The 25328-nt window shown below is 33.0% G+C and overlaps 1 protein-coding gene across 3 annotated transcripts in view; it reads left to right on the forward strand.

The window, feature by feature from the left end:
- alpha-Catr (alpha-catenin related) overlaps positions 1 to 24721 on the forward strand; it is a 791894-nt gene extending 767173 nt beyond the window's left edge. For all 3 annotated transcript variants that reach the window (XM_081755693.1, XM_081755675.1, XM_081755683.1), the window contains one exon: positions 13310 to 24721. In XM_081755693.1, the coding sequence (XP_081611819.1) occupies positions 13310 to 13447 (138 nt within the window). In that variant the 3' untranslated portion in view covers positions 13448 to 24721. The remainder of the gene's footprint in view (positions 1 to 13309) is intronic.
- Positions 24722 to 25328: the final 607 nt, after the last annotated feature.

Genomic DNA, 25328 nt, shown 5'->3' on the forward strand with positions numbered 1-25328 from the left:
AATTTTATCTCCTACACAAATCAATTTGTACTTATAAATTAAGAAATGTTTTATATTTACCTATTTATTTAATTTAACTAATTTGCTTCTTGGAAGGCGTAACATTAAAAAAAAAAAAAGTTAAGTCGTCTTTGTTTCAAAACATCATGCGATATCTTGCAAACAAGACCGCGTACGCGTAACAAATACGCAATCCTTGCAGCAATATGTCACTTGGAATTAAGTTTGTCTGTTATGGATTTAAAGAACTTGATTTAGATACATTATAACGTGAAATTAAACGTATTGCTGTTTTCTGAAGATTAAAAAAAAAGAAAAGAAAAGAAAAAAAAGAAAAAAGTACTATATGCAAAGAGTTAAAATAATTATGTTTTTGGATACAGAGTGTCAAAATCGTGTAGAAACAATTAATGAAAAATTAATCTATCGTCTATTAATTAATTATTAATAGTCTATTATTAATTATTAATAATCTATTAATTATTATAATTAATCGTGTCTATTAATGAAAAATTGAACTCAAGTCGACCGGTGTTTTGAATAATTTTCATCCTCTTAATCAAAAGTTGAGTATGCGTTAACTGAACATAAACATCATTATTAGCAAAAGAACGCACAAGATATAAATTGCATTAAAACAAATATAGAATACGTTGAAACGGTCACGTATTATCATTTATAAACTTTCAGTAACGCTCAGATTTCATGTGAGCACATGGAGTGGATATTCTTGCTGAGGACAATGTCACTCAGTGAACCTATTACAAAGGTACCGCAATTCAATTATTTTTATCGTCATTACTAATCATATATATTGTAGTTGGCAAAATACCGTGGCACAATTGAAAATGTCAGATATCGTTGGTACAGAAGTTACGAGTTTCGTATGTTCGTAATTCCATATTCACGTGTACCTGAAATCATTACTGGTAATTAATCACATCTAACAGAAATACGCAATCTTGACTAAAATATAACATAACACATAAAGATATCATCATATCTAACTATTTTTTTCCTGTAAATAGCGAAAGTGTCTCAACAAGCTGCACAATCTCAAAATCTCGTACTCAGTAGTTTTAGGATAGAGTGCATATTTAGACATCGCTTCCCACGAGAGACATCAGAACTGTATTGTTTGATTTATTCTTGTACACTTCTATGTTGAACACTTAACACTATACACTGTATAGTCGCCAGCAGAAATACATGTCTTTTCCCCCCAAGTTCATGCTTCAGAGTGAATTGATCAATTTGAGCACTGCTTTTGCTAATGTGCAAAGAAAGATGTTTGTCTTTACTCAAATTGGTCAATTTGTTCCGAAGCAAGTGGCACACGCACGTACTGATATTTCTAGATTGATTATATTTTTGTGTTACATACTCGATCTCTTTATTTCATTGTATTTGTCGTATTTACACCAAACTTCAACAGACGCATATACACAATGTATAACTTTATCAGCACAAGTAGAAAATGCTTAATTTAAGGGTCTTTACCACAGCAAAATTAATATACCGCTAATTTTAAAGTTTTTCTGTAATATCTTCAAAACCAAGAAAAATATTCGAAAAGCAGAAACGTAGTCAACTAGACAATACGATTTTTCATGTGATACTTTTACCACACTTCACCTATCTGCTTTTGGTATACCGCTATTTACAGAACCCGCAAAAAATGCTAAATCTATCTACAGTTGCAAATCGAAAGCAGATAGATGAGTTGTGATAACGGTATCACATGCAAAATCGTATTGTCTAGTTCACTACGTTTCTGCTTTTCGAATATTTTTATTTGTTTAGAAGATATTACAGAAAAACTCTAAAATTAGCGGTAGTTTAATTCTGCTGTAGTGAAGATCCTTAATACATATATACTGTGTGACCGTGATTTAACACAGCCACATAAAAATGGATTTGAATAGTGTGACATTATATCGTGTTCATTGCCGTAATTTATTGTGATTTTTGTTGTTATTAAACATACTCTAAAAAGATTAGCAGAAATATGATAAGTTATATTTCTTACAAAAGATCATTTCATTCTTATAGTAGTGAATTGCATTAATCTGCCCCAGGCTGCAAATCTCCTTTTCTACCACCAATCATGTTCAGTATTATGGCCCTGGGGATGAACAATTGCACGACATCGAAGTTTTTATTGAATAAGACTTCTATTCCTTGCATACTTTCCAGAGTCCCTCAAGTGTTGTAGGCCGATGTTTTGTAATGTTCCGTTTTAGGAAACGGAATAGACCAAAGGAACAAAAGCATCTGGCGATTTAATAGGGATGTGTGTATTGAGATAGCGTTGAAATTTGTCTCATCTTCCGTACGATCCATGTAGGCCACCGTTGATTTGACGGTGTAACTGCTAGCCTTTTCTTGGTGAATGTGCACTTTGGTGATTTCATTGCCAAACAGAGACTGGATATATTGACGGTATATAAGACGTGCTGTATATGGTAAGCAGCATATATCTGCACATTAGATCCATTTGGTGTATGGGAAGCGTCCCTTTGGCACAGAAACCCTTCACTACCATAAACTAAGGAAACTTCCCTTGCATGTGCAAATGCACCGTACGTGGTCTTTTTCCACTGATAGGACGGTAGTCAGTTGCACGCATCTAATTTGGTGGTTAAATGAGCCTACACATCATCTAGGGTGATTCATCACTTACTGTGTATCGCAAATAAGATGTTTACATGTACTTGTTCCTTTGGCTTATTAAAACGGAACATCACAAAAGTCGAGCCACAGCATTTGAGGGCATTTGGAAAATATGGAAGAAGTAGCGGGCTAAACTGGGTCTGGATGTGCTGAATGAAATCATCGTTCAGTAGAAGCATCGATGTCTTGCAAATGTTCATCGATACAGTCATAACATTGAACATGATCGGTGGTGGAAAAAAGGGCTTTACAGCCTGGGGCGGGCGGTACAATTCACTAGCATAAGAATGAAACGACTTTTTGTATTGTAGAGCATTGCAGTGATAGAGATACTTGTAACTGTTATAATGTAATTCACTTGAAGAGTAATCGTATTAATAAACCCAAAAGATGCTCATCTTTCTCTTATGTATCCTGTAGTTAAGTTAAAGTAAATATATTAAGTGTCGAAATTTTACTGCCAGCTGTCACCATTGTCAAGACAAAGGTAAGAAGAGGTTTTAGTAACGATAGGGTATATAGGAAATATAGTTATAGTAAAATTCAAACTAAACCAACTTGCAGTATTGAAAGTTCGGCACTAAAACTGTCAATAGGGAATTGGCGTCCATGTGCAGAGTGCTAGTGAGTCAAAATGTTACAAAGGGTTAGCTGTTTGCCTTTACGTTCAGGAAGCACAAGGTATACTGACCTACTTTTCCTTGAATAATGTTATTTGTAAGTCTTGACCTTTGAAGGGGAAAAAAGTTGGTTTTGTATGTGTTCAAACTATACTTGTATATATAGAGTTGCCAGATTGAACTGAAGGCATGGCCGAAGATCAGCTATATTTGTGTAATTGAAGACACAAATTTGAAACTATTGAAGATTTTTGCCATTACTTCTTACATTTATAACCACAATTACTAGCTACTAATATAACCATTACTACTAACCAAACATGTTCCAGACTAAGCGAAAATAAGATAAAACATTAATGCTTAAAGATGTCTACCTTATACATATATTTTGGAGCTCTTTACTTCGTGAAGAAAAGTCCTAATCTCCATCTCCAGAACCGATTTGTGGACAGTGACGGACGCAGAATTTTGGAATTGTCAATGCAGGCCATAAACAAATTAGACAGAGTAAACTAATGATATTAACATGTACGTAATAGATACGTTTGTGTGCATAAAAGAACTGTATACATGGATATACGTACCTGTAAATGGATGTATTAAAAAAAATATATATATCTGAGAAGATCTAAGAGTGTAAAAGTACATGTTTTACAATGTAAACTACTTAAGCACAGCAAGTACAAGAAATTTTATAATAACACTCTTCTGTTCAATGGATCCATGGCCTTAAATTCTTCAGTGGCATCTTCAAGATCTATGTTCATAGAAGTCGATCTTTTAACAGAAAGCAGCATGCTGGAGCAATATCAGCCAAACACAGAAAGGAATAGATATTCAAAACTGAATGAGTTGTTGTAGGAAAAATGAAGACCGGAGTTAATGTGGGTGCAGCCGCCTATCTTTGCAGAAATCTTGACAGGTCATTTTCAAATTCATCTAAACATAAATTTCGACCAGCCAAATTCCTTCAACATTCTGTATCTGTCGTCTGACCAGAAAGCTTTCATTACACTAAATGTTCGTTTGACATGTGCATTACTAACTAGTATAGCGAGAGTATACTCCATTTATTTTTAAATCGTGTATTCGTCTGCTTTATCGAAAAACTCCGCAAAACTCACTTCATAATTTATAACAGTTGTATTATCCTTCCTGTCAAGTGTTGATATAGATTTGAAAAGAGAAAACTCATTTTGCAGTTCATTTCCGTCGAAACTGATTTTAAGATTCATCTGCATCTTTTTCAAATCATTAAATGCAATCAATTTTGGTGCCACACAATAACACAGGTAAAACAAGTACATAATTTAAATCTAGCCTTTTGTTACAATATACTTATACATGAACCAACAAGTAGGTGTTAGGATAGGGGAAGAACTGACGGAAGAGAATGCAATTGGAAGGGGAGTTCGACAAGAATGCTGCCTCTCGCCAACACTATTTAATGTCTATCTAGAAGAGATAGTGAAAAAGAGTTTACATGATAATGACGGTATTCGGTTAGAGGTAGAATGATTAGATGCATAAGATTTGCAGACGATATGGCGCTTGTTGCAGAATCTGAAAAGGAAATCAAAAAAAGTTAGAAATCCTGAGGATGGGCTTTGAAGAATATGGGATGAAAATAAATGTTAGAAAGACAAAAGCCATGGTGATTGGAACGAAGGAGGTCTGTGTCAAATATAAAAGTGGGAGGAGAGAAAATAGAACAAGTGAATAGTTTTCGATATCTGGGTAGTATTCTTAGTAATGACATGAAGTGCGAACATGAAATAAAAGCAAGGATAGGAATGGCGAAAGAAGCCTTTAGGAGGAAGAAAAGTCTGTTTTGTGGGACCTTGAATAAAGAGTTGAGAAAAAGACTCATAAAATGCTTCATGTGGAGTGTTGTACTGTATGGAGCAGAAACGTGGACATTGCGCAAAAGTAATGAAAAACGATTGGAAGCCTTCGAAATGTGGGTGTGGAGAAGAATGGAAAGAAGTAACTGGGTCGAGCGGAAAACGAATGAGAGGGTGTTAGAAATGGTGAGGTGTTAGAACACTTTTAGATATTGTTAAGAAGAGGAAGAGAAAGTGATTGGGACATTGCCTAAGAAGAAATTGTATCATGAGAGACGTCCTAGAGGGTATGGTGACGGGAAGGAGAGGGAGGGGGCGAAGGAGACTACAATTAATGGATGATATTAAAACAGAAAGATCATACGCGAAGACGAAGAAGTTAGCGGAGGACCGTGGAGCATGGAAGCTTCTCAGCTGCTGCAAGTGACGTGCCAAGGGCAGAATACCGATGATGATGATGATGATGATATGATGATTGTGATGATGATTATTATTATTATTATTATTATTATTATTATTATTATTATTATTATTATTATTATTATTATTATTTGTTACAATATACAGGGTGTATCAAAAGGACTTTACAACTTTAAAAACTCATATTGCATTATTCATTTATCTTACAGACATGGTTGTAGTGTCATTTTGTAGCAAAATACATCAAGTTTTGACTCACGTAGTACACTAGTTCAGAAACAAGCCAACGCATGCGCTAGCGGCAGTTGCAGCAAAGATGGCCGCCTTTACTGGTCCCGAGTGTGCTAGCTGTGTGTTTCGGATTTAAGAGTCCAAGTCTGCGACAACTGTGCAACGTAATTTTCGTACAAACTACGGTAAAGATCCTCCTAGGGAACCTATTATTTATCAGGATGGTGTAAGGCTTTATTGAGACCAGATGTTCGGTAAGACACAACAAATTTTCAGCTTGTTCCCGTACGAGCTGAAGACGTTGTAGAGGAAGAAATAGACTTCAGATGGGATATATACTGCATCACTAATGGAAGCTATATTGAAACTCTTTAGGTATTAGATTTAAAAACTTATGTATTTTGCTACAAAATGACATCAAAACCAAAATGACACAAAAATGTAAGCAAAATAAATAAATCAGTATGAGTTTCCTAAGTTCTAAAGTCATTTTTGATACAACCTATATATATAATTCTTGTAAATACCTAGTAACAACCAAATACAACATATAAGGCATAAATTGCACACACAATTTAATATTTAACCCCGTAGATTTAGTTCGTTAATTCATAGGCCCGTAGATTGTATTTCGGATCTGGGCACTCCGCGTAGCGCCCGAAGAACTGGTAACTCTAGTTACATATGATTTTTTTAAATGAAAATATTTATAATGGTGATTAAAAACTAGTTGTTCCTACACAGTATGCACATTTTATATCTTTGTTACCCACCAAAACCTTTTCTTACCTATGTTTGACAATGCTCGCGTCTACCAGCGAAGCTTTGATTCTTAACGTTGTTTTCCTGGACTTAACTACAAGATACAGAAGAGATAATTGATACTTGTAACTATTTTAGACTCTCAAGTGTTGAAAGCAAAAAGTGAGGTGGAATAATGCAATACACATGCTGTAAAGATTAGGAATAATAACAATGAAAGAAGGCAGGGAAAGAGACAGCGAGCAGGTCGTCTGTATAGAAAACATATGGCGGATAGCATGATAGCGGACGGGAAATAGCGCTATCACTATTCCAAGTTTTATAAATCCATTGCCTACCAAAATACTGTTTTATAAACTTTGCAACCTAATGTCAGAAAATATTCGCGGTCTCTGTTACAATGCCCAATAACAAATAAATGGAGTTTCAAACCAATTCTGACTATATATTTAATATGCCATCGATATGTAGATCAATATTACGGTGAACCGTCATTGGAGCTTTTAAATTAAGACTGAGTCGTATTGATCATCACAAGAGCTTTCAATTGGGTGATGTGTAATTAGTACTTCGGCTCTCAATACCATTATATCTGTCCTTCTAGATTGGAGTTCGTTATCCCTTAATTTGAGGAGCACTCTTTGGTGCTTAGCGTACAGGAGTGAATTTCCTGTGGGAGAGGATTAAACACATTACAGAAGTTCGAAATCTACCTTACACCTATGTATTAGCCTTAGTGCTGAAAAAGACGCGGAAACTTCTACAAACAAACGAACAAACAAATGTAATCCAAGCATCTATCAAATCACCTTACGATCCTAAAACAACACCAAAAAGTCATGCCTTATCGGGAATCGAACAGGGACCACACACAGTAATTATTTGACTGTGTAAAGCTCTTAAAAAAAAAAGAACTCTGCGCTAAGCATAATTGACCAATAAGAGAAGAGAAGCCTTGTATTCTGTGTGTTTACAATTAAAAAAAAAAAAAAAAACAATTAGCAATATTACTACACGTCTTAAAATAATGCCAATTCTGAAGAATAAGGAATCTTAAACAGGACAGGCCCATGGCAATTTGCTGCTCCACGCAATGATATCATTTGCCCTTCCACCTTTTCTCCAGAAAGAACAAATCTTAAAAGTCACGATTTTAAGTATGCTACCCCAACATGAACAACAAAAACAGCACTTGCACTCAGAAAGGCCTAAACACTACAAATACAATCTCGTTGTGTGTTTTTTCCTTTAAATAATAATCTATTATGTTGATGAAAGCAGACAAAAGATGGAAATCCTTTTTATAGAATTCAATATCGAGCTTCAATCTCAATATATCAGTTTCCAGTTCCAGTGCTTTAGCACTGTCCACGTGACCTTAAAAACCAATGCGACCTTAACATGATTTGTGAATATATTATTCAAATAAAAGGTCTGATTAGTAAATCTAACTGCCATCATCATGAGATCTGTTTTCAACAAAAAATATTTATTTTAAATAATAGATTTTGCCGTCCAGTACAAATGCACGTGTTACAGATATGGTAGAGCCGGCCCTGATCTTAAATGGCTTGCCTATAAAAAAAAAATGCATGGGTAGAACTGTCATTGCGCATCATACTTGTATAGACGAAATTGTTTTTCTATCATAAGCTTTATCAAATTGCTGTTAAGAACTATCGACCGATCTAAAGGACTAAAGCACAGATCAACCTGCCAAAGTGAATAAATCATTATCAGTGATGAGCTGAGGGAGAGAAGGCTAATATGGTAGGATTAAACGATGCCAATATCTTACGTTATTTATTGTTTCTCCGTAAGGGCAGTTTAACGTAGACAGTGTTGAACTTTTCAAATGTCATCATCACACTGAAAAGTGATGACAATGTCGTCCTACAAACCCTTTCAGGGATTAAGATAAACCAATCAGCAAATGAAGGAGTATTTATTGACAAGTAATTTGGTGAAACTTCCTTTTTCCTAATGGCAGGATATATTAATGTAAAAATAATACATGAAGCTTATACTTTGTTAGATACTTGGTGTCAAAATAAGGTAACACAAAACATACATTCTGTTAGGCACTTCTAACAAAAATTGTTCAATAGTTGATCGGAGGCAACTAACTTCATAGAAGTAAAGGTTTATGGTATATTTTTGCGTTGTGATTAGTGAAAGGTATTGTATTAATTAACAAATTAAATAGTAATTAATTATATTTCATGATTTACGATTGTGATGTAGTGTTTTATAGCAAACGAGGAACAGTCTCTCTGAATATTACTTAATTCGGACGGACAATTTACGTAATAATGAATTCGAAATACTAGTATAACTTAGTTTATCGTAATCCCTTGTTTTTAATATAATAATAATAATAATTCCCTATTAATTATATAGATTTTGTTGACACTTGATGACCTTCTTTCTGTGTGAAGTATGTGACATAGAAATTTCTTGCAGCATAGTTTGTACATGCCGGAGCAAGTTGCGTTGAGTAGTTCAGCGCTGAATGACATGCATCTTCCGGGGTTCTTAAGTCCTCAGGCACTGGCACGCCTGGGGAAGGTATTGTAAACATTTCATCTGAATCGTAGCATCTTGACCATCGGACCCACTAATTTACTAATTATCTGTTCCTTTTACAGCTTATTTAGACAGCTAATCTTAACCAAATAATATTCTAAACTGCATCAGTAGAGTAAAATGGCGGCTCCAAAATGCCTCAGTAGTCTAAGCTAATATATACAAGAAAGTATGTTCGGAATGAAACCGGCTGCATTGTCAGATAATAAGTACTTATTTGGATATTGTAACATAAATTTATAACCATATCACGGTTTATTTGTGGTATTCTGTATTTTTATCTGAATATCATCAGTTTGCTTTGGAACGTTTTTATACGTCTTAAAACATTTCATGTAGTTCTAAAGGTTCTGTGTTCTATTCCTCCCTTGGCTGGGATTTATCCAGTATTTTACTGTAGTGCCACCACCAGGCGGAGCTGGTATAGTATTTTTAATGTGTAGGTCTGGCCAACTTCTTCCTAATCATCCCTTCCCAACACCCAGTTTTAGTGTTTCCAGACTTCGACCTTATCACTTTTCTATAGAAATAATGCTAATATTTAAGTAAATATTGGTTGACAATCAATTGAATCACCTAATCTATCAGAAATAATCGAGTAAGTCACATAAGAAATAAAAGTCATGCAATTTATACCCTAGTATTATGTTCTTTCGATAACATCGTAGTGTAGAACATTATGGCGTTTTGTACTGATTCACAAACCTTGAAATAACTTTTTAAGACGTAAATACGTGTATAAATGAGCGTCGCAACATATCAAATTGGCGTATTGAAAATATATTCTTGAACTCAATCTGCTCAAAATGCTAACGAACTTTTATATCTATGCTGACAGGAGCAACCTACTTTTGAGACAATATTTTAAATGAAAGAAGATACATATATACAGGCACGGATCCAGGGGTGTGGTGACTCTGTAATAGTGCGCTCACCTCTCGTGCGTGAGAGGTCCCTGGTTCGACCCAAGCTTCCGCTAAGTGGATGTTATGGTGGATAAACATCGTGTGTGTGTGGGTTTTGTCCAGGATTTTCACACTTTCTTCATTCCATCATTATTACCGTCTCCATTAGCTTCGGTGCATAAATATGGGACGTTAAACGCAAGGTTTGGAAAATAGGAGGGTGGAGCTATACACATTTATATGGCATTTTCTCTACTTTTTTTTTTTTTTTAAATCATACGTGTCATTTTATCATGTATAAATTTGAAACTCAAGGGAGTGGGGACTACATATGTATTTAAGAAAAAAAAACTTCATATATTAATGTGATATTGTAAATGGATATTATAATACGCGTATGTAAAAATTTTATTTTATTGTTCCACAAAATATGCTCTGTACTACTATAATAAGCTTTAAGGGTCGAAAGCCCTTTAAATTATATTTGTATTAGAAAACGTTTGAGGATGCATATGGTTAGAGCGTTGGACTCATCTCCCAGGTTCTATTTCCCGCCCGGTACTTCTCAACTTTCGGTCTCCATCCAGCGTTGTGAAGCAGACTGGGGAGTCACGTGAATAAAAGACGTGACGGCCAGAAGGTCTAGAAAGAGACAGAGCGACGCAGCTAGACTGAACTTCGTCACTAGACTGGACGTAGTTCAGTTGATCGCTAACAGATGGCGTTGGAGCGGCTCAGGCCTACAAAAAGAGCTCTTACGCTAAGTAGTTTGGTTTTAGTAGAATACATCCCGTCGCAATACAACGAAATCACAACCGACAGCCCAAAAGTTAACACGTCTTCTCAATACAAACGTTAACCATTAAATTGCTGCATTAACTTATTGTTACGTCCGGTGAAAAGAGGGATTTTTTTTTTGTTTTATTCAATGCTGTTAATTATCAATTAATTCAAATTAACTTGCAAATTGAAAGAATTGTGTAGGAATTAAATATTTCTCCTTACCCACTCCACTTTGGTATTCCATGGTCTAAATTTATATGATCTCGGAAATGAATGAAGCATTGTGTAGATGGAAGTGGGCTATTATCTCTTGAGAATTGAGACCTTTAGCCCATCTCAAATCGCGATTCTAATTTTTATTTGTTTATTTTTTTTTCCGCATAGAAAAGCATTTCCTGTTAATATGTATGATATGATAAATTACTTTCTACTTATAACAAGCATTGTCTCCGTACTTACAGTAAGCATTGTTTCCGTGTGGGTAGATAGTAGCACTAATCATTAACTATAACCATTCACAAGTTTTGTTACAATTGTGTACGTTCTTTCGCTCTCAAATCAGTCCAGTTACGAAAGTTTTTTTTTTTTAATATATGTATTAGCAAATCAAATCTTTATTTAAAATAAAAAATAATAAAACAAAGATCCAAGACACTTTCACAATACTTCACTAAAATTGTCAACCGTACTTATTAAGACATACCTTCATATTTTCTGCAGAAATATTTCTTCGAAGCAAATAAATGTCTCCAGGAAATAAGAGTTTTCGTAAAAGTCTTGATATATATATATATATATATATATATATATATATATATATATATATATAAATGAGTAAGTTTCAAGGAATTTCAAGTAACAAGATCTATAAATTTCAGATAGAACAGAAGACTCTTTGTGTCTTCCTGAAAGTCTCATGTAAATCGCTAGTTTAAAAGTCTCTCTTCAATGTTTTAAGAGAGCAGTGTTTGGCATTGCGGCATATCACTTACTATCTGGCTGAATTCACACTAAGCATGCTCTCACTTTCAGCTTAAAGAGACATTACTTAATCCAACAGAGGTATGTGTACTTTCATTTGAGCTGCAGCATAGAGACTTAAATCAGCCACTTCAAACACGATAAAGCATTTTCAACCTTTTATTTATTAATTTATTTATTTAGTTCGAAAGAGGGTAGAAAATCTTTTTTCTCCCTCAAAACAGGTTTTCTTCAGTGGACAACTCAATATATTTTCTTTATCCAGACCTCACACACAGAATGATCTTTAATCCTTTGGATAATCAGAAAAAAGAGAACGAAATACTATTGTCACTTTCCTAGTTCATCCTTATTGACCGTTCCTGCAAGAACTAGAGAAACTACAAGGATTAGTTTAGAGAAAAAATGAGTTTTTAAAACACACCCAAACACTTTATATGTAACAGCCGAGTGCAATAAGATGTCAGCAACAACTATAGGATTCACGACGGTTCAGTCACACAATTAGAAAACAGTAACCATCGATAGCCAGTGATACTTTATTGCCTGTCAATAATGCACTGCCTGCTATTTAGTGAATTCCTGAAGCGAACCTATCGGATTTCGACTGGAAAATACATCTGACAGTGAACCACGTGTTTTAGTAAAGGTTCTAAACACGGAAAGCGGCATATCAACAGACGTTTATCGGAAGATGATAACGCATAACAACACATACCTTAAGTAAAAACAGACAAAGCTTAGAAATTACGCTGGACTGTCCTGGAGCATCCACCCTATACTCCAAACCTGCCACTCTGTATTTTCCATTTGAGCGTCTCCCTCAAGAACTGCCTTGAGAGTCGGTTCGAAACCTGATCTCCAGGCCTGTGAAATTAATGTCACTCACAATCTTAGACATTCTTTCAGCTGGAGATACATCAGCTGCCACAAAGTGAATCTCTGCTTTTGAGCTTACGAGAAATATTTCGTACTGATTGACCATCAGCAACTTCGGTCAAAATCTCATTTGACTAATTGTTGTTGAGGTGTTCCATAACGTACGTGACATTATTTTCCTTTGTTCTATTTTCGTTTATACCCTGTATATAATTGTTAAGGTGTGAGTATTTAGCCCCTTCCCCCGCCATTGAACACTAAATAGAAAGGTTCAAAAGAAAGCAATAAGATACAAGAACTTTGAATTAAATTGTTTCGATGATGCATTCTCGAATATGTATTCCTTTATTCTCATCGCGTAAAAACTGTTCTTATTTTGAATGTAATGCTAAATTTATGTCTTAAAGTGTTAACGGTGATACGATAATGTAATTAGAATTTGTCTATCACCACGCCAAAGTGGAAATAATGATTCTTTACAACTACCATTCGGACATTTTAAAAAATACGCCAATTTTGTTCTTGTTTGTGAAAATTGCTAAGGAGTTGTGCTTCACTAGATTATTTAGTTTCCTAGATACGTAGAAATATTGATTGATGTATTTTTTTCTTGTTTCTTTTTCAGTACAATCTTGACTTCAGCGGTCTTTCCGCCCGTGGCCAATCCGGGTCTCCATTCCGGGACGAGGATGGATCCGGGGGCGGAGCCGGAGGTGAAGGAGGTAAACTTGGCGGCGCCTCTGGCTCTGATCCCTCCATCTGACAGTTCGGGATGGCCCGAAGGGCCAAGGGGGACGCCCGTCGAACACGGGTATCCTTTCTGCTGTTCTAACTTCCTTGTCGCGAGCGACAGGGCTATACAGAGAGCATCAGGAAGAGCCCGTTAAAAAAAAAGAAAAAAGATGCAGGCACTGAGCGAGCTAACGCGGAGAGCACAAAAAATAAAACACAGATGTAGCTGCAGGTAGTTCAGGTACGGCAACCACCATTGGAGATGATGTCAAGCCGAACTAAATGTAAACAGAAAACTCTGGAAATTTGTAAACAGTATTTTATTACTGTACTCGTATTGTTTTATCACAGTTCAAATTGATACGCAAATGTAAGACATAAGAAAGATGAGGAAAATGAGTTACATATATATATATGTACATTGTACAGAGTCATGTAAGATTTTTTGCAATGATAATAAGTTAGCTGAGCAACAGGTATTGACGATAAATCTTGAAAGATACGAGTTAAAAAGAAGAATATGTTGTTATACTGAAATTTTATTCATGTCATTATTACATATATGTGTGGATGGCTATTTTGATATCGTTTGAAAAAGGAGTGAGACGATTGATTATATGTGTGCGTGTTTGCTTGCTTGTTTGTTTGTTTGTGTGTGTGTGTGTGTGTGTGTGTGTGAATGTATTAGTATACGGATTATGGTATTAAATGAACATGTGATGGTTGGATGATTTCGCGATAATGAGTAAATAAAAATAAATAACAAAATGTTTGATTTTTACCAGTCCGTTACTTGTTACCATTTCCTAATCCCATAAGTGCTTCCAAAATAAACCACATATAAATATATATATAAATATACAAAGTTCCTTACATTCCATATACATATATATATATATATGATATTTCCTCTCTCCCTTATTATGAATCTCCAACAAAAAAAGCTCCCCCTAGGCGCTGTTCTTTCTTCCCACTTCGAAAAAAATGATGAAATATATACATATTTAGCAGGGTTCTGTATATAATAAAAAAATATATCAAAATAAACATAAGCGTACGTGTGACATACTTTTGAGTTTTTAATTGTACGTGTGTGAGTATGTGATAAATATGTTGGGTGAGACCATGAGAAATGTGTGGACCAAACTTAAAAACAAAACACAGTAGAGTGAAAATAAGTGTAAAAAAAATATGAAAAAACTCGATATAACGTACAGTAAGAAAAATTAATAAGAAACTAGAATTTTTACAGAGTTCTGTATATTGTAGTACTTATAAGAAAATGGTTGTGAGGTTTGACATATATAGATATATGATTTTAAAAATAAAAAAAAGTTTTAAAAATAAATACGTCAAAATATATAAAAGATATTTCAGCATTGTTTGTACTAAGTAATGTGGCAAATGCATTGTTCATATACCAGTATATAAATATTAACTATATCTATGTGAAATGTATATGTGATGGAAGAAAGCGTGTGTATATTTCATGGTGCTCATAGTTGAAACACCCGTAATGGATGTTAGCTCATTTATTCCTTTTTATGTTTCATTACTCTGTGGCCTAATTACCCTGAGGAAAAAAAAAAATAAATATGAATTTTGAACTGTTTGTTAGGGGCTAAAGAGAGAAGTTGTTAAGTTAGATATGCTCAATTCGCCACGGAGATTGTCACGTTTTACTTGACGATAAAGGCTTGAAAACTGTAATGCTGTTGTTTTCTGCTTGTTTGTGTGGATGTCCAATATTGCGCCAGGAAAATAAAATAATACGATACTTTTAATACTGCAACAGAAATTCCAACATACCACGAAAATAATAATATTTTCTCAAACAATGTTGTATTATTTCTCTTGCTATAGTCATACTCAAGCTTTTCCTACTTAACTCTTTGGTTAGCTTGTTTTATTTCGATAATGAAAAAACAAGTCAAACATCCTATTGGTATATTAAAGATCAGCTTTGTCTCGATTTCATTAAATGGTCTAAAGTAATTAATTTTGTAAGTTTACGTTAGTATTTTACTAGTATATTATATATATATATATATATATATATATATATATATATAAAAAGAACCTCTTTGTTCTTAGAAGTCAAAACTGTTTGGAAATTCGTGTTCTTCCTTCAACCATTTAGATTGTACAGGGTGCGGCAGAACCAACTAAGCAGTTTTAAGGAGCAATAAAAAGTAAATCTGGACATATAGAGAAAAAATGTTTTTATTTTCTAAATTAGTACAATATACCATTTTACATTCATTTAGTTTCGAAAATAATGTCCTCAATATGGCGGCCGTTAGCATCAATACATTGTTGTAGACGATCCCTGAAGTTTCGAGCAGCTCTTGCACACATATCGCGGAGTATGGCATTCACTTCGTCAATAATCCGCTGTTTTAACTCTGGTAGGGTGTGAGGGCGGCTTTTGAAAACCTTTTCCTTCAGATATCCCCAAAGAAAGTAGTCACAAATGCTTAATCTGGTGACCGCGCAGGCCACTCGACATCACCTCTCAAAGAGACGAGGTTGTGATCACAAATCTGTTGTTTTCATAATAAGCGCGAACGGCAAAACCACGATGTGCACCGGTCCAGACCATATTAACTACTGAAATGGTGTCAACGACTGAACAAAGGCAGACCACGTGCAACTGCCTACCCTCACCACAGCTCTCGCGGTAATCGATAGAAACTGCTTAGTCGATTCTGCCGCACCCTGTATGTACAGAGATGAATCTCCTGCATCCGATTTACGAAAACATTCCATCTACCAGTGTAAGTACATATATTTTAGAATAAAAGTTCCCATTATTAAGAAAAAAAAGAAAAAGAGATCTATTTTCCACTGACTAAAAGTAAATATTTATAAGATACTTTTTCTTATTCAAAATATAATAAACTTCATTTCATTACAGTTTTTTCGTAACAAAGATATGGTACATTTACTGAAATATTATCTTTTTTTTTTTAAATACATTTCTTGAATCTCAGTTCGATGGAAAACTTCAAGAAATAAAATCATTTATGTTTTATTTTGAAAACTATATACTTTTACAAGTAATAAGAGCAAGACCCACTTCTTTAAACACCAAACCAGAATTTTAATTATAAAATTTAAGAAAAAGGGAAAATTTCGTAGATCTTTAGTCAGATTAATAATGACATTTATGAACAAAGTTTGCTTTACACAGAATATGATCTAGTACAGGTAGACTTAGAGTGAAGCCTTCGAATTTCGTCAACCAAAGAATTGGTTAATGTGGACTAAAGAGAAATATACTGTATACATTACACACATATTTCTGTTCCGTTCCAATTGTCACGATTCGATTTGCGATTCTAAGTTGGCACCCCTGTCACTTACACGACGCGGAATTCGACAATATGCAAGAGGACTTTTTGTTTCCTTTTGATGTCACGAATTACTTCCCGGAGTTTGTGCACAGCTTTACGGTTCAGCCTATATATAGGTAGATACGGTTCACCATTTAGATTTCGCACACTCCTTTTTCTTTCTTCGTGAATAATAATTACTTTGGATCGTTTTAATGTGTTTGAAGAATACTAATAGTCTGTTTCAATAAACAGAAAGGTAATTGTGTCTTCTGGACATCCACATATACTTAAAACAAAAACATAAACATATTAACCAATATTCCTTTCAATCTATAAATAACGTTTCTTTCAAGTTCGAACTGTTAGTGCTGCCAACAATTGACGGTAAATATTATCCTTACAGATACTTTTCTTCATTGGTAAATTTTCTGTTTTCACAATGTTTTAAATTATTTGGATTTTGCCGCAAATAATTATGCATACTTGGTTTAAAATACGGAATTCTAACTAGCACTTGTTCCAAAGTCAAAAAGAATTTCTAATAATGTTCGCACAAATTAACTTGTAGAGATTTCGAATTTAGAAATAATTTTTACCTCGTTTATTAAATGATATTAAAACTCAATAATTAATTTGTAACTTTTTATTTATTTATTTATTTATTTATTTATTTTTAAATATCCAGACAACTTTATGTCTGTTTCTCTGCTACTTTGTAGACATGTAAATTCGTTCTTTAAGTGAAAATAGGAACAATTTTCTATTTTTTTAAATTAATAATGAAAAAGTCAAACTTTTTTTTTCGTGCCGCGATTGTCTCCATATTGTAAAGCACATATCGCTTATATTGTTTGTTTTTTTGCAATATGTATTCAATCGCGACAGGTTATAAATTAAAACCTTGAAAAAAAAGGGTCATGATTAAAGGCTATAAATACGAAATTCAGCTGATCAATTTAATTTACTTATTTCAGTCGAATTTCTTCTTTTATTTCAACAGATCACGATCTATTTAGTTTAACTACATATTTTGTCACAATGATTTATACTTTGTTTAAAAACAAGAAATATCAGGAGCAAAAATACAAGCCATCGAACGATAAAGTCATGATCAAGCAAAATTTAGAAGAAAAATATTTATTTATTTACTTATTTTATTTAAAAGTTTAAACCATGTTTTCATAATTGAGCATGTTAATTCTTAATTTCAGTTTTGGTTAGGTTGAAGTTTGGCGTGTCTGTCAGCAGCGAGACTATATGAAACGCAGACTTGCTGCTGAACGTGGGATCCGAACACCATGAGCTCCCACCGGAATCGAATCTGGGTCTCCCGCGCCGAAGTCAAAATTTTATTTTTGTAGAAAGTAAAAGCGTGCACAATTCACCTTCATGACAAAACGAGTCACCTGCAGGTGAATGGGAGATATCTTATTTTCTACCTCGGAATAAAGATCTACAGGACTAATGCCAGAAATTAATTGTTTTCTAAGATACAAAAGAAACCAAAGTTGATATCTGATTTGTATAAACAAGTGCTTACTGCAGACTTCATAAATTATATAGTCGATAGTTTTTTGCTATATATCTTAATGTTTATTAATAACAAAATCAAGTTAACTTTTTATTTAATTAATTATTCTGCGAATGAGGTTATAGGCATGTAAATTATGAAAAGAAACTCTAAAACGTGAGAAGAATCAGAGTTGGCAACACATAGTTAATTTTTTACTCATTTTGCTTCCAACAAGAAAATAACGGGAAATTAATTCTATTTCTAAATGCTTTCAGGATGTGACACTGGTTAAATTTGTTCATCATAATACTATTGTTGATTTATACGTCTTCCGTTTCGTTGTAAATATAATTTATAGAGAAAGAAGTATTATTTTTTGAACAAAATACAAAGTACTAGGAAATATAATATTACTATGTTGTTACGTTTGAACATTACTAGCAGATATTTTATCAACTATCTTTGTGCACTTCTTGAATGATAATGTTTTTTGAATGGAAATATACTGGCATTAAATGAAATTGAGACAAGCTTATTTTACTCGATAATATAGGAAAAATAAAAGCAAATAACGTTATTTATCCTTGTTTCACTGCCTTTTAAATTCTGCAAATTCCATTTTTTTCTCTCTTAACGAATAAATTTAGGTTTTATTTAATACATTCTAAATTTATGGTAGATAATACAATTTTATATGTATATTAAACCCAGGTCCGTATTTAGGTAATTGCTATTATGTGCTCGAGCACAGGGCGACAGAATTTAGGGGGCGGCAAAATTTTGGATTTTTTTAAAAATTCATAATAAAGTAATATTTAAAACCAGCAACCCGCAGAGTTCCGCGCAAGCGCGAGAAAATATGTTCATGTGTTTTATTCGCTCTAATTACAGTAGTTACTAATTAGGTAAACCTGATTATTTTTAAAAAGTCATCCTTTCCCACCTTCTCTCCAAGGGGCAAGGATGAACTTGAACATCATGAAAACTGATACCGTCAAACTCAGTGATCTCGAAAACTATGATTTCAACTCTAATATGTGTCGTTTTCGATTACTTTTAAAATTTCGCCCGCTCCCTGGGGAGTGGAGTATGACCTTCAAGTTGAATTGTTTTATTCATCTCAGCGACCCCAAAAACTGTGAATTCAACTCGAATATAGGTCGTTTTCGGGGAAGTGGGGAGGCAAATTATTTAGAGCACAATATATAAATACGGACCTGATTAAACCTGAAAATATAATACAAAACTAATAAATATTCTATTCAAGATTACGTGTTAATTGACGATGCAATATTGTAGAAATCAAATGTATTTGTAGGCTGATGCACCAGAAATGTGCTTCAAAATAATTTTCAAAACTGTATAATCAAAATTGTATTATTTTCTTTTAAAGTATTTCTGATACGTTTTCCTAAAAAAAAATAAAAAAATAAAAAAGTAACACCAGAGCTGAAGCTGTGATGCATGGCATTGTAAAATGTGGAACTCCTCTTTTTTTCCATGTGGAATAGATCGAGTTTCACATTGCTAAGGAAATAAAAGTTATTAAAAGATGTTACGTCGTGTTAAGCCAATATTGGACATAGACCAGAAAAGTCGAATTGATTTTTTTTTTCCATATCAATGTTCTAGTTGTAGAGAAATTCACAAAAATGGATATACCTCCTTATAACTTCATGAATTTGTTCACTTCCGGCTAAAATAAATGACATGTTGAAAGTAATTATGTTTGTGACATTTTTGTAACTGCAAGATGGTTTTTTGTGAATGTGTGAGCAAATTCATAAGATAATAGAAACTGTCCTGGAAAAGTATTTCATAATATTTTTTTTTTTTAATTTTTACGAAAAAAGCGCTAAACATTCCTTATATTGTTAGAAAATAATATTAACAAAATTTTTAAGTTAAAAGCTTTAAAATCAAATATGCAATATGCTTTCTTCATAAAAAGTGATAAAACTATATATATTAATGAACATATCGTAAACGTATTAAATACGTAAAAAAAACAACAGGAAACTTGTGTATACATATTGTAAATATGTATTGTCAGATATTACTTTTTCATCTGTCATTATTCTTAAAATTTTAGTACAGTCTTTATAAAACCGACAGTGGTATCAACGAAACTTCGGTGGTTTTGATTCTATAATTGAACATAGTACTATACAGGGAGTAGGTTTGCTAGTATTTGTTTATGCAATCGTATTTGCTGCAAAATAATATATATTTATTACTTAGAAAGTTAGTATGGGTTTTATCTTACATCTTTACTGTGTTCAGTTTAGAAAGTTACGTAGATATAATATCCCCAAACATTATCTCTTTCGTTGTAAATTTTCCGTATCGGCACTAGGTTTAACTAACTAGCTCTATGGTCTATGGAACCCGGAAGTTCAGTGCCGCGTTCACAAAACCTCTCCATTCACTTCTATTCTTAGCCAATTGGATCCAGTTTCTGTCCTATTTCTACGAGATCCATCTTAATGTTTGTACTCCCATCTGCGCCTAGGCCTTCCTAATGGTCATTTTCCAATTGGATTTCCAGTTAAAATTTTGAAAGCGTTCCTACTTTCTTCCATTCTGACTGCATGACCTGCTCACCTAAACCTCCAAGATTTGATGACCCTAACAATGTTAGGTAAACGATATAAATTATGTAGTTCCTCGTTATGAAGTTTCCACCATTCACCATTTTCGTTTCTCTTGAGTTCGAATATTCGTCTTAGGATCTCGTTCTCAAACACTTTCAGTCTGCGTTCTTCCTTCATGTAAGCGACCATGTTTCACAACCACATAGCACAACAGGCATGATTTTCGTTTTATATATATATTAAGCTTCAAATTCCTCGACAGAATTCGCGACGACAAAAGATTTTGAACTGAATAATAACACGAATTCCCTGCTTTTAGTTGACATTTAATTTCTTCGTGAATATGGTTTCGATCTATTAATATTGATCCTAGATATTTGAAAGTATCCACTTTATCAAAAGTATTGTTTGATAGTTTAACGTATCGGTATTAGGTTTAGTTTCATAAATTCATAATTTAGCTTCAAGCTTTCTGTTTTTTGTTCTTTCTTAATTAAGTCCAACTGATATCAAGTGTATTGCATAATTATTGATCAAATATATAAAAGGACAAAGTATTTCTCCTTTAGAATCCTCCAGGACAGGTTCAATGTTTTTTTTAATTGAAATAAAAAAAAAGAAAAAAATAAGTGCCATCTCATTATAATCATAGCATCATTAAGAGGGCTGGAGATATGGTAGAATTTAAATGTTTCAAAACAAATATTGTTCTATTGTGTGTGATTTCTATGAGAAATTCTATACTTCTGTCTTGTAATTAGAAAGTGTAATTAAAATCCAAGCAGGATATTGTACTAGGTAAACTGTTCTGTGCTATCAGGCTCCACGAAGAGGAAGGGCTTCTCCATTTTAGATACATCGGCGACACCTTCTTGTTTTTTGGGACCAAAGTGAACATTTTTGTCTTTCGCATCCGGAATTTAAAAAAAAAAAAAAAAAGAAACAAAACGAGAGAAAAAAGTGACCCTATACTCAAACGATAGGAAATTAGTTACCTCACAATATGAACACAGTTAATAAAAATAAAAATGTTTATAATCATATAGCTTGCAATTTACTATCTTATAATTAAATTAACTTGTTTTGCATGTATAACTTTCAATTGTAGGATTATTTTGAGTACATTCTTATGCTTGTTTGCTGTTTTAAAGCTATCAAAAGTTTAAAAAATCAAATAAGAAAGTTCCGACAAAGTATAGATACGATATTGTGCTAGTTTTTTTTTCGAAGAATCTTGATATCAATCCGAAAAATTGATAAACAGTGTTACAGTGATGTATAACTGTTCTAAAGAGCTATTCTTTTAAAATTTTCTAAAATTACTTCCAATAGTTTTCCACTTTTTACTAAGCTTTTTCATTGTAATATTAAGGCAGTAAATAGTATTATATAAATATATTTTCTTCTTGATTCTTAGTTTCTACCAAACAAATATGCCAAACTTGGGAAACTTATTTTTATTAGTGGAAAAACCAAGTTTTGGGCACAAGTTTTTCTCTCTCCATTACTTTTCTTATCGAAATATCTAGAAGTAATTTTCTTAGAGATTTTTACTTTTAGATAGGCATTTCTGCTTATTGATACAATATTCTGTTTGAAATTTTAAAATGATATTCTATACTACATTCTGAATATTGTAAAGAGTCCTGAATTCTGCATTCTTTCACAGACAAATTATATCCTTAATTTTATCATAAAGATATTAACCATTCATTGTTCTAATTATGAATAGAATTAGAATCTAATTATTTTCTGTGAAATAGGTTGAAGTTGAGTAAAGAAAGCAAATATGATTTTCAAGGTAGGCCTACTTAATGATTATTTTCGTGTATATATATATAATCGAAGTGAGTGACTATGATCGTTTCTGTACTAAAGCGTGACATTTGTCTTCAATAGTTCGTGAGATATGACTCTGATTTCGCTTAATACAATTTTTAATGTTACTCTTTTAAAGAAACAATACGCTTTCAGCTATACGGTGCCCTAAATATATTCTAATGGCATTTATTGGATCAAAAGATCCAATATATTTCAATCAAGAATTTTCTTGTACGCCTTATATCTGGAGAACTACATATAGTGTAGCCAAGTCCAAACTATCAGTTAACTCAATATGATGTGCTTATTCCGTAGAAAATACGAAAACTCGATTTAGGGGCCGTTCAAAAATTTTGTGGCCGCTGATCCAAAAACTAATTATTGGCCAAGATTGCAATCTTTTGATCTTTTTTGTTTCCTAAAATTCTTGTTTTAAATATTACGCGTTGTTTCCTGTAAGATGCGCCTGTCATATTCCCTTCAAAACTTTTTATCACACAGTTACACCCCATATAAACTGTATAACAGAGCTTTAGAGTTACACATATAAACTGTGTAATAGAGCTTTAAAGGAAAGAACACAGTTGAAGATAATTCTTGTACAACTAGCAACTGACCAAATCGAAGTTTTAAAAAAGCATATATTTTATATTCGATATGTCATTTGATGGTTCTTTATCCGAAATAATACTAAGAACACGCATGGAGTTTCAGTGTAACTCAGTTCTCGTAATCAATTTTTACTATCATTCTACATACAGATTTCTGTAATTTCTGAATTTTTGTAGTTCCAAGCTTTCAATATTCCCCTGAAATCTTGGTCACGGAGGTTAAAAACAGGAAGAAAAAGAATAAAAACATCAAGGAATAAAAAGGAACGGACTTACCAAGGGAAGAACTGTGTTGTGCAAAAAACACGTTGTCCAGTGTACAACACAGTTCTTGTACAACACATCTCTTCCCTTGATAAGTCTATTCCATTTTTATTCCTTCTTCATGTTTCAGTTCTTTTTCTTCCTGTTTTTAACCTTCGTGACCAAGACTCCAAAGGAGAGTCGAAAGCTTGAAATTAACAAAAATTCAGAAATTACAGAAATCTGTAAGAAGATAAATAGTTAGAATTTCTGAGCGTGGTTTTGCAGTGTCTCATTTTTTTTTACTAGATAACAGATAGGTGTTCATTTTTACTTATAATATCGCATGGTTAATTGATATTCGTCTTTATGCTGATGATACTTCTGAACTATTTTCCGTAATATTAAAGTGAAAGAAAGCATTATTCAGTACTTCAAATAATAATAATAATAATAATAATAATAATAATAATAATAATAATAATAATAATAATAATAATAATAATAATAATAATAATAATAATAATAATAATAAAGAAAATTCAATTAATGCTTAATTATGTAAATATATATATTTTGTTGAATGCGGAAACTATTTGGATTGAATTTGTATTGATCGTTTAATACGACTAAAGAGCACGTATCGCTATAATAATACTTCTTCTGATAAAAATAATAGAGCATAATTTAGTTGAAAAAAAAATCTACATATTGTACATTGATGCAATTTCAAAATCTATATGCCCATGTATGTTTGTTGTATATATATATCAATCAGTGAGATGTATTAAACATATCATATATATATCTAAATGACTTGCATAATGATTCAATGTTTTCTATGAAGAAGGCTGAGATGTTGTTCTATGAAGGGAATCAAATTGCTGTACTTAATGAAAGCAGAAAAAAAGTACTATTTGTTTCTCGCAATTGATATATTAAATAATAATAAAAAAGAAAATCAGGTCCATTCTAACTCTGTAGTCAGATATATATATATATATATCAATACATAAATATATATATTTAAAACTTAAAATATAGCTCAGGGTAGCTTTTTTATACAGCAATATACCACTCCAGCCCCAGTTGTTTAATAGTTTTAGATTCATCTCTCAGATTGTATGATATTGTCATCACTTATCATATCAATAAACGTTCCATCTCTGATGGAACTACATAAGATTTTTTGATTTATTTCTTTACTTTGTTAACTTCCTTAAAAAATAAATCTGTCTGTACTTTGAACTAAGTGGTAAATAATCTTGCTGAACTGAAAGACTTCATCATGATCATTTAACACGTTGGCTACCAAGCCTCTTTTCAGACACATTGGCCACCAAGCCCCTTAACTGAGGTTTTCCCGTATATACCATCTATTCATATTTCCAACAGTCAACTTCTTTTCCAGTTTTCTCATCAAAGTTTATGATTATAATACATATATATCATCATATTAGATAGTTTTTACTAAAGGTGTCACCAGCGAGCCTTACAGTATATAGTAAACAGGGCCATGAAACACCGGTAGCCAATGTGTTAATGTGATAAATCGGAGTTTTATGCCAAATTTAGCAGTAGTGTATGAGACGAAAGCATACTGTAATATTCTGTAGGTAGAGTTAATGCCGTTCATGGGAGTTTTATCCTTTCACCCTATTATATAATAAGTCTTATAAAATTATTATACAAAGTTTTTATAAGTCTTTCTCTAAGTCATTAAATACTTTATATAAATGTTTTTCAGGGTAGGATACGAATATTTATCTTCGGCATACGATATTGCCTCGGG

The sequence above is a fragment of the Thermobia domestica genome, chromosome 1 (genome assembly GCF_964235325.1).
Source record: "Thermobia domestica chromosome 1, izTheDome1.hap1.1, whole genome shotgun sequence".
Taxonomy (NCBI): domain Eukaryota; kingdom Metazoa; phylum Arthropoda; class Insecta; order Zygentoma; family Lepismatidae; genus Thermobia; species Thermobia domestica.